Genomic DNA, 18,991 nt, shown 5'->3' with positions numbered 1-18,991 from the left:
TGTACAGGGGTTCCAGCATTGCTCAAGTTAGGCCCCACGACCCCTGTGTCATGATGGACGGGTCACAGGGCCAAAACTGAGTGAGTGGCACTGTGATCTGGTGTGTGAGAGTGATACAATGCTGTTCAAGTTAGGTCCCACAGCCCCTCCGTTGTAATGAAGGTGCCACGGGATCAAAACTGAAGGAGTGCCATTGTAACCTGATGCATGAGGGCCGCAGCACCACTCGGTGAGGGGCTGTGGGGTCAACCCTAAGCGTCACTGCGACCCCCATGCACCTTGTGGTAACATTACTCACTCAGTGGAGGGGCTCCTCCTCACCACTGCTGTGGGGCTGGCTCTGGCATCGGCTTCCCCTCCCACCCAAAAACCTCCGCATATATCCCCCTCCTAAGGGCAGGTAGTGATAGGGACAGGTCAGGCTGGAAAGCAGGGCCTGAGCATGGCACAGACTAGGTCAGGCAGTGGGGCAAGCAGCTGCAGAGGGGATGGCTCCACCAGGATTGACGGTGAGAACCATGGGAAAAATTTTGGGGGGCACCCCTGCATATAGCAGCAGAGAATCAAGCCCACAGAATTATTTTATCATGAAGTGGTATCCTAGCAGTGAGGGTTGACACTCCCCACCTGCTAGTGAAATTCATATTACTTTACACAGAATATAAGCTGCACCCTGCAATTATTTTAATAGCACCCAAGACTGACCATCTAACCAAGCTTGAAAATTTTGAAAGATTTATAACTGTGATGACAATAAGATGAGATTAGAAAAAGCGAAGCTGATATTTCCTTGGTATGTTTCTTGTCATGACCTGCAACAACCACAACCTTGTAAAGTTATGACCTTTTCCCTCTGCTCTTCTTATTTAATAGAAAAAAAATTGATACCTGGGTACGGTTGAATGCCACTCTCGCAAAGACAGCTTGGGACACACTGGCTCTCTTCAGCTCATCCCTGACTTGCTGGTAAATATCTGGAGAGACTTCCACTGATGAATTCGTTGGCTCTGGTTTGACAGCTCTAGGGATGGGTGGATGATTCAAGAACTGTTGGTTGATAGCTTGTGGGTGTTGGTGAGCCAATAGCCGGCTTACAGCAATCTGTTGGTTTATCAGGTGGGCCATTGCTATCTGCTGCCTTACCAGCTGTGGACTGAGCTGAGGTGACAGGAGACCAGGGCTCATGATTGGCTGCAATGTTGGCACTTGATTTCGGATTGGAGTACTGTGGTGAATTTGGCCATGAGGAGATTGTTCATTAGTTTTTCCCAAGGTTGCCAGTTGGTTGATATTTGGTAAGTGCATGGGACGCTGACCCAGAACACAATAGTCTGATAGGTTTTCTCTTTCCACTCTTTCCACTGTTAAAAGATAAAATGAGTTCACTGTGATTTTGATTTGCACTTACAGCAGGATTGTTAATAAAACAGTTATTACAACTAACTGTATTTTTAGTACATATGATAAAAGTCAGTTAATGCTACAGCTAATATATCAGACAGTGAAATTATTAACTCTCACCTCTACAAGCTTTACTTCCAGAAACATTAGGATTCCAGGAAAGATATCCAGGCAAATACACCACCAAAAAGAACAATCACAAAAATAATTTCTTTCCAATGTTTCAAAGTTTCACCCACTGCTTACATTAGCCTCCCTATAAAACTTTCAGCAGCTACCCTTTAAAAATAATAATAATAATAATAATTTCCAATTAGTAAGAAATGAAGGACAGAGTGTCCCACCACAAGGACTCTAGCTGCAAATGAAAGTCTTGTACTACACACAAATAATATGACCAGTGATTATATGAATTCATATAGACATACCAGGCCATAGTTTTACACTGGCTCAGGGGTAACTAAGTTTTCAATAAACTTAGCTATAGCCAGTCTGGATGCATTTATATATATATGATGTGATTAAAAGTGTTTCGGGATCTAGTATAACATACTGAGAAATTACTGACTCGTCATTGGAATGTTTTCCGCAAACAATGAGCCAAGATTTATCTCATGGATGTCACAATAATATTATAACTTGTGTAATCAATAATGTTTGCACAATGCTTTAAAGATTTTTTGTTTATCTTATATAAGGCTTTGAAGCTTTAGATAGTTAATATTCAGGTAGACTGATTATTGGGGATCTTGCCTGTTCTTCTCTGAATCAAACATATAATGTTATTGATTCTTGGAGAATCAACAATCCCTTCACCCCTGGAGCTAATCCCTCATGAACAGGGTTGTGGTCACACCAGTGAGATAGTGTTGAAAAGTTCTGGGCATACACACAGGATTTCAAACTCTAGAGATCTCAGTCCAGCACCTCTTAGGAGTACTAAATACTAGAGCTGCACGAACAACGTCATTTATTTTTGTGGGAAATGTCTTGCATTTTTATTTAATCTTTCCATGAAAAACCAAAACCTGAAAGATTTTCAAGTTAAAAAAATCAGTTTCTGAATAACAAACAAACAATTGTTTTATCAAAAACTAAATAATTTTACTGAAATGTTTTGGGTTTCTAGTGTTTCAAAAAATTCCATTTTAACCAAAGCAAGAATTGTGTGTGAAATTTTCATTGTGGTTGAAAATCAACATGTTTCAATGAAAAAATTTCGACTCACTTCACTCAAAAAATATATATATATTTTGAAAATAAAATCACAATATTTTTACAGTAATTGTAGCATATTGCACAGACAGTTATTTGATTCTTTTCAATGATCTAATCTATGAATCTAGTCTATGGTGTAATTTACCTCAGTTTCAAGAGGGCTGAATTCAGCTCTAAGAACACCAAAAACTTAAAGGTAACCAAGCATTTTTGAAAATTTAGTAACAAATAAAATTCACTTTCCTGGGCTGAACCTTAATTGCCAAGTTTCCACCCAGACCTGGTTTAAGTGCTAAGCTATAAACCCCTTTAAAAGTAAAGTTTAACATGAAAATGCTGCCTGGCTGTTAACCTATGCAGTGCTAGCTGGTATTACAAGAATACAAATATATCATCTGACTCATTTCCTTGGGTATATTTTTCTCCTTATTATCAATTTCCTTTTTCCATCATTTTATGCTCTTTAGTAATACACATGTCCCCCATAAACAAACCAGATTCTAGTCACTTTAGCTGCCTTAATAATAAAAAAAAAAGTCACCATTAACAATCACGTTGCATGGAAAAAATGTGGATTACCCAATTCCCTCTACATTGTCGTCTCAGACTCACTTTGTAACAACACTAACCATATTGTCTGCCCTGTTGCTCTCACAGAGTCATAGACCTAGAAAGGACCACCAGATCATCTAGTCTGACCTCCTGTGTATTACAAGCCATCAACACCACTCAGCACCTGTCCACTAAACCCAACTGAAATTAGAGCAAAGTATTACAATGCACAGGAGGTTAGAGTACTATATGCCACAGGCAGAGAATAGGAGGCACCAAGGAGCACCAGTCCTGAGGCCCGTGCAATGGCAGGGAAATGATTAAGGCCTAGTCTACACTAGGGCGGGGGATCGATCTAAGATATGCAACTTCAGCTATGCGAATAATGTAGCTGTGGTGTCTTCACAGCGGTAAGTCAATGGCTGACACTCCCCTGTTGACTCCGCCTGTGCTTCTCGCACAGGTGGAGTATCGGAGGCGATGGGAGAGCACTTGGCAGTCGATTTATCGTGTCTAGACTAGATGTGATAAATCGACCCCCGCCAAATCGATCGCTGACCGTCGATCCAGCCAGTAATGTAGACAAGCCCTTAGTGAGATATACACAGACAATCCTGGCAAGTGACCTGCACCCACATGCTGCAGAAGAAGGTGAAAAAAGTCACTGCCAATCTGACCGGAGGGAAATTCCTTGCCATCCCCACGTAGGGTGATGCATTCGATGCTGAATATGTGAGCAATGACCAACCAGTTAAGCACCTGAGAAAGAGAATGCTCGGTCCTACCTCAGAGTCCTTCCTCCCCGCCCAATGCCACATCTCAAGCTGTGACCAGTAGGGGCACTGCAGGGCCAACCCAGGCAGTGAAATCAATGTGAGAATGCTGAAATGGTGGCATGGCATTACCCTCAGACAAAGAGCATCCCCGTGGCAATTTATGAGAAAAAGAAGGCAATATACAGAAAGCACAACATGTGAGTAATGAAGCTGGATACCCTCACACTGCCATATCAATATACAGCCTCATGTTTTTTATAGGTAAGAGGTATCCTCTATTTGCACTGTCTGATTTCCACATGTTCCCCACACAGTCTTACCCTACATGTGTTTGTTCTTTTCATATTGCCTTCTAACTGTGTCCTTTGTCCCCATATCATATTGGCTAACTATTTAAATAAGCAGGTATGAATATCAGCTATAAAGCTCATTACCCTAAAGAGCCCTTGTAAATAAAAAGGCCATACTTTTTGGCCTACACCTTTCCAATTTTATTACACCAGTTGGCCAGATTCAAGGTGTCTGCAACCAGGAGGCATAAAGGTGCATTGCCAGAGCTTGGAAAGCAGCTCACATAGCACTCCAGGAAAGTCTTCGTTAGAGGTGGTCAGAACACAATGATTCAGTTGCGCAAAAAATGCATTTGACTTTTGTTTTTGTTCTGGAATGGAATGAAATCAAGACTTTTTTAAAAAAATATTATAATTATTGCCACCACAGTGGACTCCTTGCTTCAAATCAAACCTGAACCTGGGTCATCCCAAATGAGTGCCCTAAGCACTGCGTTACTGGCAATTCTGGGGTGCGGAGCCTCTCTCTCAATCCTGGACCTGAGGAAAGTTTCATCAAAACAGATAAGTTTTCAAAAAAGTTTCAATTTCAACAAATCAGTATTTTCTGGTGAAAAAACAGTTGGTCAAAAAACTCCTGACCAACTGTAGTCTCTGTCCCTCATTTCTTATGACCTAAAAAGTCACCAATACCAAAAACAATCACAGATCAACATGATCCCCTAACTGAGTGCAGCAAACTGTCCATTTTCTATGCTCCTTTCTCCTGTTATAAATGATTACTGTGTGTGTCAAAGTATTACAGCTTCACTAGGAAGATGCCTGGATGCAGAGGATGAGCAAACCAAAACACATCTCTCCGTATCATCGACCTGAATCCATCTTGGATACGCTAAGACAAGGGTTCTCAAACTGGGAGTCGGGACCCCTTGGGGGTTATAAGGTTCTTATATGGGGGTCATGAACTGTGAGCCTCCACCCCAAACTCTGCTTTGCTCCAGCATTTATAATGGTGTTAAATTTATAAAAAGTGTTTTCAATTTATACGGTGGGGTCACACACAGAGGCTTTCCATGTGAAAGGGGTCACCAGTACAAAAGTTTGAGAACCACTGGTCTAAGAGCTGATGCAGACAATAGCATGAAAAAGGACTTTCCATAAAAATGAAAAAAGATGAATTGATTTATATCAAACGCTTTTAGGTGGAAGAGCGAGAGGGTTCCCTCTTTTTTCCCCCACTTTATTTTTGTTTGGTTGTCAGCAAAAGCATTCTCACAAACAGCCTGCAGTGCATTTAGGGCTTAAGAATGACACTGGAATTGACTGCCTGCTCTAGATACCAAATTCCTCAATTCATTTGCAGTATGGGTACAGTGCAGAGAGCAAGAGGGCAAGCTTAACATGCTTCCCCACCAACACACTACAACCTTGACACTGGTAAGCCTCCCTTAAGGAGGAAATGGCAGGCCATCTTCCAAGGCCCATTCAATCCTTGGCCTTTCCATTCCAGGGGGCTACAAACTCTTTGTCGGAGAACTTTGACAAACAGCCACTGTAATGGAGAAGGAGGAGGAGGCGGTTGTGAAAAAGCATAGACTGAACTGCTTTATTTCAATTGTGATTTTAACTCACCATCACAGGATAGCAGGTGCCATGCTGCTGTTTTTCAGTGGAATCATTTCAGAGTTTTGGTGGTTTTCTTCGCTCTCTTTTTTTAATTTAAAACCTGATTCAATTTGATGATCATAAAAGTCAAAAAGATTCTGGCCCTCGTGACAGCCAACTAAAGATTGCACTAGGCCATTTTCCACACACTGCTCTGTTAGTGCTCCACATTAAGCCCTGCAATACTTCTGATCCATAAAGGTCAGTCATGTCATAATTACAGTCACAGTCATGCAGGTTTAGGCATCACCAAACACTGAATCAGGATCTGAACCCATGACTCTACTATTGGGAGGCCAACACGTTAAGCCACAGAACCACTCTCTGTCTAGAGGAGCCAGTGCTGCCGTGGCACATCCAGAGGCTACCCAGCTGCTTTCTCTTCATAATTACAAGCCAACTCTTTGGAAATAACAAAACGATTCCAGAACACAGGAGGTGCCTTTAAAGTGGTAACATATCTTTTCATCTATAATTACTGTAATTTCTTATTTCTTTTAATCGCCGCCCACTTAGCCACTTCAGTATAGGGGACTAGCTTGAGAAGCCTCATTTTCATTCAACATCTAATCTTCAGTGTCTACCAAAGCCCTTCATTTACCATCTGCGTTCTGGCCAGGCCACTTGCTCTTGCAGGATTGGGATAGACAGGCTTGGAGAAAATGCAGATTACAAGAATGACCCAGCCTTCATAATAAGTTTTAACTTTTACAATCTCTCTCTGCCTCCACTCTCATAACATGCAAATGACCCAACAACAGCTATATAACAAATATATAATAATGGGGGGTGGGGCACAGGGAGAGGTAGAAAGGTTACTCTCGGTCCTAGCCTAATGGAAACACCAAACAGAGAACACGTTTGTCTGTTCTTGACTGTGTAGTGTCTAGTTCTCTCATGCACCCTCACTTCATTATTTGTGTATCTGAATTAACACCAGGCTTCTGTGCAGCTAGCACCCAAGGTGAATTGGGCACATGGTGAACTGATGTTATTGACCAACCTTCGTATGGTATTCGTTTCTGAGCTCCACCTACTTGAGCACATTTACAAAAGACGCTGAGACTCTACCTCCTCTCTCTCTCATACTAAGGGCTTGATCCAACTGGAATAATGGAAAGTCTCCCATATATTTCACAGTGTATTGGATAAGGCTCTTTGTCTCTTTTAATTCTGTTTAAACATACGAGGCTAAATTTCCACCCTATAATCGTACAACCCAGGGAATCCCACTGGTTATCCCAGAGCGTTTTATTTTTTCAGCTCTCTTTTGCACCATTCTACAAGTTAAATAGGACACACTGCCATTCGAATCCAGCATTTATAACTATGTGCAGTCTAGTTCACAGGCAGGATATGCTAACTGTAAGTTCATATGATATAGAGAGGAGCTTTACATGCCAGTCAGCCTGAATAAAAATGAAGACGAAGAAAAACAAATATTGTCAGAATAATTTTACATAAACTGTTAATCTAGATGGACCATTGTTTTTGTCCCATACAGAAATGCCTATGACTGGGTAAATTGTCCTGGTAGTTACACATCTTCCCTATAGTTAGGCAGTGATCTACCATGGATGATGCACCTCCCAAACCATACCTGACCAATTGTGCAATGTGTGCTGTGGGTGGAAATCACTTTGAGTCCCATTGCTAATAGTCACCAGGAAGAATGGCTCACCCATGTAATTTATTAAGAGACACCTCTAAAAACATCAGATGACTGGAGTGCTGAATAAATACAATTCAGTGACAGAAATACATTTTGTATAATCTGCAATTCAGATGATCAGGATACACCAGTGCTGCACTTTTTGCCCCAGCAACAGATATGGGTATTTTCAAACTTAGTCTAGAGTTCCTTTTCCATCCTCATTTTCACCTGATGCTAACTTTCTCAAAAATTCTCCTTTGGGGCTGAAATTTCCTTAACTGGCCTGAGACTAGAAGTTGGGGTTTGGTTTTGTTGTTAAGTGTGTGAAAAATCCATTCAACCATTTTCTTAATTATTTGTGACCAAAAAAGTTCTACGCTTTTTTTTTTTATTTTAAAGGTGGCGGGGGGAACTGCACATAGTTATAAATACTGGATTTGAATGGTAGTGTGCCCTATTTAACCTGCAGAATGGCGCAAAAGAGATCTGAAAAAATAAGACACTCTGGGATAACCAGTGTCGGGGAGGGGAGGAAGAAAGTTTTTTTACTTTGCTCCCCAATAATTCAAAAATGGCTGAGCAAAACTCCAGTCTTGGCATGTGACTGCTCCACAATGAGAAAGTATCTCTTAGTTAATTTGAAAAATAAAAAGTTTTTAAAACAAAAAAGGTAAAAAATTGACAACTCACTTCTGAGCATGCGTAGTGAGCATCTGTTAACATTTTTAAGCAGACGCCTAGCAGTGACAACACACTGGGAGCTGTAAGGACTTCCCATTCTCTTTAGAGCAGTCAAAAAATAAGAATAAAATTCTGCAAAGTTTAAATTCCCACACATGCCTTTTTCATCAAAATTCAAATTTCAAAATAGTTCAGCCAGTTCTACTTCTCTCCATCCTGCTTAACAGCCACAAGGGCCACTGCTTATGGGTTCTGGAATCCAATGCATTGGGCAGGCTGTGTCTCATTGAACCACACACAACACAGTCCTTAAAAATAAAAAATGTCATAACATCAGGGACAGGAGAAAAAGAAATGTGGGTTTGAAAAGGTGTAGACAATTTTTAGATATCTATAATGGTTGCTGTATCCTGCCTGTTCTGTCAATTCTATACTCTGATTTAAAAAAAATTAAGACTCTATCTTTTTCCATTGCAAAGATACAGCAGCCTCAATGTAAACCAATGCCCTACTATCCCATCAAAGCAGCATAGCTGAAAATAGTCTATAGCTTAACAGCAGGAGTGGCGCCAGGATTTTTGGCGCCCTAAACAGGGGTCCTTCCGCGCTCCCGGTCTTCGGAGCACTTCGGCAGCGGGTCCTGGAGCGAGTGAAGGACCCGCCGCAGAATTGCCGCCGAAGACCCGGAGCGCAGTAGGACCCCCGTCGCCGAACTGCCGAGGGCAGCAAAATGCCACCCCCTCAAATCCTGGTGCCCTAGGCGACCGCCTAGGTCGCCTAAATGGAAGCGCCAGCCCTGCTTAACAGCATTAAAGATGTGAACTCATCCCTCAATGAGCTGTGACCTTTCAAAGCCTCTGTGGGCCATCGAAATGCTATCATCATCAAGACCGATAGTTTATTTTCTTCAAAAAAAGAAAAATGAATGAAAACACCCTATTGAATTCAATTTCAGCATTGAAGGTACAAAAGTAAACAAAAGAAAAGGTTCAGATTTTCATAGCAGGAGGAAGAGCCCTGAGCTGAACTGAAAGGCCTCGTTTTGGCTTAGCTCCAGACCAACAACTAAAGTACAACCAAAAAACCCCCAAGAAACTGCAAATTCTTAAATCAGTTATTTAAGTATCTAAATTGATAATGAGTGTAACTAGCCATCTGAAATGTTGAAGCCCAAAGAAAACATTAGTACATAGGGCAATTTAAAGTAAAAATCTTGGATGGAAAAGAACTGCCATCTTTCTAAGAAGCAACACCTGCTTCAGATGAACAATTCAAAATAGTTCTTAAAGAAAGTAATGGGAATTTTTAGTGTTCCCTTGGCAGTTGCTGCCTTGAATGGGAAACTGAGTTCTGTCAGCCTGAGAGCAGGAAAGCCGGAAACTCATGCAAACATTGCTGCTTCTAAACTCTCTAATCCTGTAACTGCTACTAAGACCTATGGTCAAAAAACAAATTCTCTGTCCGTCTGTCTGAGGCTGTAAACCAGTTTTCATAAAGTAACAGAGCCTACAACATCTGAAAACCACAGAGGATCCAAAAAAGGTAAGACAACATAGATTATCCTCAGTTTAAGGAAGATATGTATCCTCTTTCCTGCAACAGCTAGCTCCTGATGGTCTCTGATCTTAGGGATGAAGATGACTCTTATTACCTGGACCAACAAAAGATGTTTTTAGCTTGTTTTAAGGTCACATCATATTTGTTGCTCCCCTCTCTCCCCCTAGCCTAAGCCCAAATTCTCAAGAGAAAAAGAAAATATTCACAGTACTAAAAAAAAACCAAAAACTTCAGTAGTGAAGGAGTGATTGTCTTTCCTATAAAACTAACCTTGGGAAGGCAATATATCTTTTAAAAACAGATAGCTGAAAGACCATTAGCAAAAATTACCAAAATGACACTGGACAATGAATTATTTCTATGAATTTCATTCCTTGGAAATGCTTTTGATTGCTTTGAAATATTGTTGTCTGTTTACACACACACAGAGTTTTTTATGTATGTATTCTTTAATTTTTACAAACAGAGAATCCAAGTAAGTCTGTGTTAAATGCCGTAGAATCATGCACAAAGCAAATAATGCAAATGCAATTATTTCTGCTTTAACTCATTGCAGATAACAGCTTTTGCCTTTCAATGCATTTGAACAAATTTTATGTTTTATTTACATATGGACTGGAAAAAAACATTTATGCTGGATTTTGAAACACAAACAGAGAAGACTGAGAGAAGATCTCATCACTTTTGGACCAAAGACTGGGCTTCATTCATATTATATTCTGCTGAGAAATATTAAACTAATTATTCAGATCCTAAATTTCAAAGGGTCTGAACATCCATAGCTTCCATAAACTTCCATAGGAGATGTTTGTGTTCAGTATCTCCGAAGACTAGGTCATTGCTGTCTGATTTACATGCAGTCCTCCTTAAAAACTGTGGGCCTGATTCTCATGTACACGAGACCCTTTTCTTCTGCTCTGGGAATGCAGAGGGCCTTGTGGGGTAATTTTACGTCCACTTCAAGGCCTCTTTCCACTATTAGGGTAGTGCAAAGGGTCTCAGTGTAAATGAGGAAGTAGTCCTGTAATCTTAAAAAAGGGAAAATTTAAAATCAAATGTTAAATAAAAGATGCATGTAGTAGCATTAACTCACTCCATCTTGCATATCCTGTGTATAGTTTTGATCGGTAATTAAACTGCCAAATATTATATCTAAATTATTACATATGTGCTGTGTGGCAAAGAGAACGTTACTGAGAACCTTAACTTTCTAATTTCCCGACTTTTAAAGTTAGCACTGTATTAATATAAGCCCTCTTCTCCTAATTACATACACCAGAGGTTCTCAACCTTTTTCTTTCTTTCTGAGCATCCTCCTCCTGCCCAACATGCTATAAAAACTCCATGGCCCACCTGTGCCACAACTAGTTTTCTGCATATAAAAGCAAGGACTGGCATCAGGGGTAGCAAGCAGTGTAACTGTCTCCGGCCCAATGCCACAGGGGCCCCCAGGAAGCTAAGTTGCTCAGGCTTCAGCTTCAATCCCAGGTGGAAATTCTCAGGGCCTCAGACTTTAGCCCTCTGAAGTGGGACATCAGCCTTCTACCCTGGGCGGCAGCAAGTCTAACACTGGTCCTGCTCGGCAGCCCCCCTGAAACCTGCTCACAGCCTCCCAGGGGGCCCCTAACTGAGAACCACTGACATACACAGTATATGTATCATACTTATACACCAAACAGGTTTAAAAGATTTTTCCTGATCTTTTCCATCCTACTATCCCATTCACGCATGCCCAAACACACATACAGAGTACTAGACCAACAGCTGGGAAAAGATGGAAAAATCTCCATTCTTACACTAGTAAATTCCAGTTATCAGTATGTATACTAACTCTTGTGCTACTGTGTAAACTGTTAATTTCTTCAAACTTTAAGGGGGCTGGTAGACGAGAGGAGGAGTGTCAAGCCAGAACCTTATTCTATCATGGCCTTGACACAAGAGAAAATTAACATTCTGATCTGAACTAACTGAAAACTTTTAAAAATTATAAGCATAGATAATTTAGCTGTGTTTTCAGTAAGCTCAACAGAAAACACACTAAGAATGTTTACTTCAAATTTCATACAATTCCATTTGTATATAGTTTTGACATCTGTTGCTAATGATATCAAATTATTGATTGTTCACTTTCTTATATTTATTTATTTAAACAACTATATACTCTGCAACGTGATGCTTTTCTTCTTTTTATTCCAGAGGACATTTTTATTTCTGCATTGCTTTAGTCATATTTGCTTTGATCTTCCAGAGTGTATAATTATTTTACTGTTTATTTATTTCTACGAGAAAGGAAAAAAGTTTGACCTAGGAGATCTATCTATATGTGGCAATTTGTAACAGAATCACATAGCTTATGTTTAGGAAATCATGGTTTTGATTAAGAAGCAACCATTTAGTTCCCACTGTTTTATTAAAACAGACATTAGCAGATAATAGGAAACATATTTAAATACCATTGACTGCATTTAGTTTGCGACGTCAATAGTCATTTAGAAGCCCCTTTCTATTTTGCATTTACCGCATGCGTGTGATTTTTTTTTTTTTTTTGCTTGTTTGGTTTTCGTTTTGTTTGGTTTTAAATTCTGTTAACCAAATCTGGGCTTGGATGTGCGTGTACTGGTCCCAATGCCTCACAGTGATATCCAAGGGCAAAACTTGACCCTAAATGCTAACTGTTGCTTATATCCAGTTTTTTAAAAACAAAACTTTTTACTTTTTATTAAAAGGAATGTGTGGAGATTTATATTTACAAACTCACTAATTTCACATATGAAATGAGTTCTACTGTACAAACCACTAACTGTGAAGTAGAAATGAAACCATAACAAAGAAATGGAGATGTGAAATTAAAAGCACCAAACTAAGTGCAGAAATCTTCCCTTTCAGAGAGTGCTAGAGATTATTGCAATGAAGTTACATAGCTATTTATTCTCCATACCCAACTGTACCTGTCATGGATCTTTGTTTTCCCTCCCTCTCGTTTGGTTGATGAATCAACACCACTTCAACTGTTTTACAGCAGCTTGTGTTTACTTCACACATACCTTAACCTTCTCTTTTCTCCTCCTACTAATACACACATATTCTTCCAAACAGCAAGGACTAGCTGAATCTCTTTAAACAGTGCACATACACAGTTATCTGGCAAACTCTTCAGGTTTGGATCCTTGACCTCTTGATTGAAATCAAGGTCTCACTCTGCTTTTACTGCACTTAATGATTTAACTGTGCACTTACTAACTAAAAAAAAAGAAAGAGCTTGAAGAATTGAATGCTGTAAGAAAGGAATAAAGTGGAAGATGCGGTGTGCTAGAAACACTGAGGAGTCTGAAGTGGCAACACTGAGAACCACTACAGTTAAGGGTTTCCAGTGCCTTTGGAGCTGGCATTACACCCTAGCCTGATGAAATAGCAAGTCCATAGCTTTTCTTCTGCAACAGCAAGTAAAAGCGATCTACTAAATGACCTTGAAGCTGTTTGATTCCTTTGATTTGTTTCGGCCAAGAGCACTTAAAAAAAAATCTTTTTACTAAGTGTCATTTAGAGAAAAGAAACCACTTCTGAGTCACACGATGGTGATTTAGAGTGAGAAGGAACTATTCAATTCATCCTGCACAATGGTAAATATTAACAACACAGTAAAAGTGTAAATCAAAATTTGCAGATCACCCCCATGTAATTTTACAAGATGAGATGTGTATCTTAATTTTCTTACGTACTTAATTTACACTTTTACTTCAGCTATTGTAATCTCCTTCACAGACATTTTTAACCTAAAACAAAATCGTTCTTGCTAGGGCAAATATAACAGCTGCACACAACTGAGCTCTGATTTTTATAGGTGTGTCTTCCATACTCCATGCACACATGTAACCACATTACAGTTAATGGGAAATAGACACATAGATCCCTCAGTGTTTGCCCTGATATCTTATGCAAGATACAAATATTCTCAATTCTAAAAGAAGCTTCCTTATTACATTACTATGATGGGTTTATATTTTACCTTAAATGAATTAATGAGCAGCCTTCCACATCCTATATGCTCTACTTTTTAAGAGAAAAAAACTGCAGACACTTTTTTAAACATTTTAGTTTTATGAATAAGTGTACATTTGGTATATTCACTTCAAGAAATTATGGGCACCATAATGGAGTCCAAACCCAAGATTTGTGAATCTGACACATGCCCTTATGGCTGGTGAAAAAAAGTCTTGAGCTTCTGGTGCAAGTCATGCCTGAAATAGCCAACGCATTCCAATTCAGGGAAGGAATCTTCTCTTCCAGAGATCGACACTGAAGAAACCGTTCCTCTTCGATACATTGGTTCAAGCCAACTACTGCTCAGTGTCAAAAGTTCCGTTTCTGAGAAAGCTCACAGAGAATCTAGCCACAGGTCAATTACAAACATCTAATTTAAAATAATATCCTAGTCCCCAAAATCTGGATTCAGGCCAGGCCATGATCAGAAACAGATTTAGTGCCACCGATGATCTCCTGCAATAAATGGATGATGAGCAGACATCCATTCTCATCTTCTTTGACCTGTCTGCAACATTTGACACTGTTGACTATGAGTTACTGCTGTCTTGAGAGATGGCAGAGGTCCACTGAAATGTGCTAAAATAGTTAAAGTCCTTCCTGGAGGGACATGTCCAAACCATACTGATGGGAAACTATTCCTTCACCACTACACCCCTCATTTGTTGAGTCCCACAAGGATCAATTCTTTCTCCATCCCTTTTCAACATCTACATGCAGCCAGTAGGTGAAATGAACATGATACAAACTTAAGCGTGAGAAATATGTAATGACATAGAGCTTCATCTTTCCTATACAAAATATGAACGTAAGAATGACCAATGCATTGGCTGTCAGACTAACGATCCATCAAGCCACATATCCTGTTTTCCAACAGTGACCAGTACCAGATGCTTCAGAGGGAATGAAGAGAACATGATCCATCGAGTGATCTATCCCTTGTCATCCACTCTCAGCTTCTTGCAGATGGAGGTTCAGGGACACACAAAGCATGGAGTTGAGTCATTGACCATCTTGGCTAATAGACATTGGATCTATCCTCCATGCACTTGTCTAATCCTTTTGTGAACCCAGTTATACTTTTGGCCTTCTCAACATCCCTGGCAACATGTTCCACAGATTGACTGTGCATTGTGTGAAGAAGTTCTTATATATTTCTTTGTTTTAAACCTGCTGCCTATTAATTTCATTGGGTGATCCCAATTTACTCTTGTGAAAGAGTAAATAACACTTCCTTATTCACTTTTTCCACACCATTCATGATTTTACTCACCTCTAACATATCCCCCCTTAGTCATATCCTTTCTAAATTGAACACCGTTTTTAACCTCTCCTTGTACAGAAGTTGTTCCATACCCCAATCATTTGTGTTGTCCTCTGAACCTTTTCCAATTCCAGTGGATCTTTTTTGAGGTGGGATGACCAGAACTGCATGCCAGTATTCAACGTGTGGGTGTACAATGAATTTATATAGTGGCATTGTGATATTTTCTGTTGTATTACCTATCCCTTCCCAAAGGACTCCTAACATTGTTAGGGTTTTTTTTGACTGCTGCTGCACACTGAATAGATGTTTTTAGAGAACTATCCATGATGACTCTAAGGTCTCTTTTCTGCGTGGTAACAGAACATTTAGATTCCATCATTTTGGATGTATAGTTAGGATGACTTTTTCCCCCAATGTGCAATACTTTGAATTCACCAGCACTGAATTTCATCTGCCATTTTGTCACCCACTCAATTTAGTGAGATTCCTTTGTAACTCTTCACTGTCAGTTTTGGATTTAAACGTCTTGAATAATTCTGTATTGTCTCCAAACTTTGTCACCTCACTATTCGCCCCCTTTTCCAGATCATTTATGAATATGTTGAACAGCACAATTTCTAGTACAGACCCTTGGAGGATCCCATTATTTACCTCTCTCCGTTATGAAAACGGACCATTTATTCCTACCCTTTGCTTCCTATCTTTTAATCAGTTACTGATCCATGAGAGGCCCTCACCCACCATCTGGACTAAAATAATATGATATACCTGGGCAGGAAGCCATCAGTCCTTAAGAAATTCCAACTAAAACAAAACACTGCAATGCATTTTGTTAGCAACCACAAGCTACCATGAGCACGCACATCAAACCAGTCCTCTGCGCTCTCCACTGGTTTCCCAAAGAATATCAAGTTAAATTTAAGATCTAAGATCTTATCTTCATGGTGCTCAATGGCCTGAACCCAGCACATCAAAAAGAGACTAAAGTTCTGAGATGAAGACTCTAGCCAACAACTCCACTCTTCAGGTAAAATAGAACTTTCTACCATAACAGCAAATCTCGTCTGTGCAGAAGACAGCGTACTCAGGGTCGGTACGAGACTGCGGAACAAAGAACCATCACAAACCTCACCACCTCCCCCTTCAAATACAAGGCACACTTCTTCAGCCATACTTTGTCTAAAACAAATACATAGCAGCATGCGTATTTAAAACAGAACTCTACCAAAACAAAACACTGCATTGTACACACAATCCTCCCCTTAAGGAAAGGACAAGAGAAAGAATAAATTACACATGACAGATGTTAGTAACGTCACTTAACGCACTGCTGGAAGACACTCAGGCATTATGGCAACAAGGGCATTATAAGAACCTACCTAGAACAACATTCCTGTATGAGACATTAGCATTTCACCAACTAACACAATTCCATTCCATATAATAAAAATAATGAGCCATTTTCATTTGGCAATGAGGGCATTATAAGAACCTACCTAGAACAACATTCCTGTATGAGACATTAGCATTTCACCAACTAACACAATTCCATTCCATATAATAAAAATAATGAGCCATTTTCATTTGGCAATGAGGGCATTATAAGAACCTACCTAGAACAACATTCCTGTATGAGACATTAGCATTTCACCAACTAACACAATTCCATTCCATATAATAAAAATAATGAGCCATTTTCATTTTGGTACAAGTGAGAATAGTTGGGATGAATTTAGCCCAGTGCCTCCAAGCAAGTTGGTCTCAAATGCATTGCTGCTACCTAAATTCCAGATGATGTGACATGGCAGGAATGCCAATACACTTAACCGTATTTAAACAGAAAGCGAGGATATATTTAACTTAGGAAGACAGGTTTTTAGTTTTCATAAATAAAATATGATGAAGGTGATTTACTTAGCAATTTAACTTTTTAATCCAGATCTTCTATAGCAGAATTTTTCCCCCCCAAGATGTTTTAGTTTTCTTACACACACAGTTGATCCTTTCAATGTAATAACAATCTAAAATGTGATGTAACTAGCATGTTTTCTTTAAAAATCTTTTCTTTCACACCATCCTTGTTCATAAGGCATTGGATATAATTTCCAGTGTGCTACAACTGTGCCCTCTTTGCAGACAAAATCAGCAATATTATTAAGGCTTATCATCACCCTTACTTAAAACAAAATTTCAGGCAGTCAAACACAGTTCATTGGCTTGGAAATTAACAATAACGGAAGTTAATTTACCTTTAATCTTCTTGTACTTTTTATACCATCTCCCAAACTCCTGGCACTTGGTTGCTGATACATTGGCATAGTATGTGCTATTTACAATGGATGAAATCATACTCTGGAAGTAAAGGAAGACAGAAAGTGTGTTAAAAAAACAATGCAAGCTCACATGGATCACCCAAACCTGCCTTCAAAACCTAACGCAGTCACTGTGAAGGACTCAAAATTGGCTGTATTTCCCACTCTACATCCCCAGACATGATTACTCTGGTTCACTAATAATGCAAAAAAGATGCTGTGTGAACCAAGACTCTTGTCTCCAGCTCCCACTGACTTGTCACTTTAATTTATGCTTGTGATGTCACAGAATCTTCATACTAAAAGCATAACTGCAGGCAGTGATATGTTGGGGGACACACCCATTAGACGCAAGAGGTAAGAATAACTGTGATTTAGGAACCAGATTCTAAAGGTAATATTAGCATGCATAATCCAAATAATGCTTTTCAGATGCTTCTGATCTGCTTTCAACTGCAACAAGACCACACAGCCAAGAACTGGAGAACATCCGTGCTACTCGCTGCAGAACAACAGTTAGGCAAATAAATTAAATTAATATAATTTATAGAAACGTGAGATTAGCTCTTATGTGAAAAATCACTCAACAGAAAAATTAACAATACTCTTCAGAGCAGATTAAACTAAATACAGTACAGCTGAAAGATTCAAAGTGCTTCACCACCATCCCCACTCTTTGCAGGTATCCTCTGGCAACTACCGCTACAAAACAACTGGAAGAAGATAGTAGGTAGAGTTGCTCTGCCGCACGTGACACACACAAATATTTTATATTTGGGGTACTTTTGGCCATATGATGGAAAATAGTTTTGTTACTGGTAGTTATCTCAATTTGAGAGAGTAAATAATTGTTGATAACTTTTAAACTCTTCCAGAGTTGAATCTCTGCATTATGTGTATATCTACATTTATATAAATATACATAGTTCTATACCAGGGATCGGCAACCTCTGGCATGTGGCTCACCAGGGTAAGGGCGGTCGGCACATCCCTCGGCCCACACCGCTCCCCACAGCTCCCATTGGCCTGGAATGGTGAACCAGAGCCACTGGGAGCCACGATCGGCCGAACCTGCAGACACAGCAGTTAAACAAACCAGCCCGGTCCACCAGGGTGCTTAATCTGGTGAGCCACATGCCAAAGGTTGCTGATCTCTGATCTGTAAACATACATTCACTCTAAAACCCAAGTAGTTTAACAAGATGTGTGAGCCAAAGCATCCTTTCTTGAAATCACATTTTTTATGCCTACAGTCATGCCAGGGTTCAGAGAAACCCTGTTATGACACTTCTGCACAGTAGAAGAGATTAAGGAGATAGCTTGCAATTGCTTTGAGGTCATGCTATTTACCACGGGTTCCAACTCTGGCACATAGGCCCATCTAGGCTCATGTGTGAAATGGGATCTTATCCATAGCTGTTAAACTACTAACTAGGCTCACTTCTGGCTTACTCCACTTTTATGGTGCTTTTTAGAAAAAAAAGCCACCTCATTCAAGATCAATTATGCATTTATTCAGCCCAGTCTGCTACTCTGTTGGAACCTCAAAAGACACCAATTTTCCTGACCCCTTGAGT

The 18,991-nt window shown here is 39.8% G+C and overlaps 1 protein-coding gene across 3 annotated transcripts in view; it reads right to left on the bottom strand.

Moving 5' to 3' along the window:
• SATB2 (SATB homeobox 2) overlaps positions 1 to 18,991 on the bottom strand; it is a 157,167-nt gene that overhangs the window by 65,994 nt on the left and 72,182 nt on the right. For all 3 annotated transcript variants that reach the window (XM_030580906.1, XM_030580908.1, XM_030580907.1), the window contains exons 6-7: positions 17,352 to 17,454; positions 889 to 1,361 (exon numbers count right to left, since the gene is read on the bottom strand). In XM_030580906.1, the coding sequence (XP_030436766.1) occupies positions 889 to 1,361; positions 17,352 to 17,454 (576 nt within the window). The remainder of the gene's footprint in view (positions 1 to 888; positions 1,362 to 17,351; positions 17,455 to 18,991) is intronic.

This window comes from Gopherus evgoodei, chromosome 11, assembly GCF_007399415.2.
Source record: "Gopherus evgoodei ecotype Sinaloan lineage chromosome 11, rGopEvg1_v1.p, whole genome shotgun sequence".
Classification (NCBI taxonomy): Eukaryota; Metazoa; Chordata; order Testudines; family Testudinidae; genus Gopherus; species Gopherus evgoodei.
Note: the sequence above shows the minus strand (reverse complement) of the source record. Positions and strands in the feature narration are given on the sequence as shown.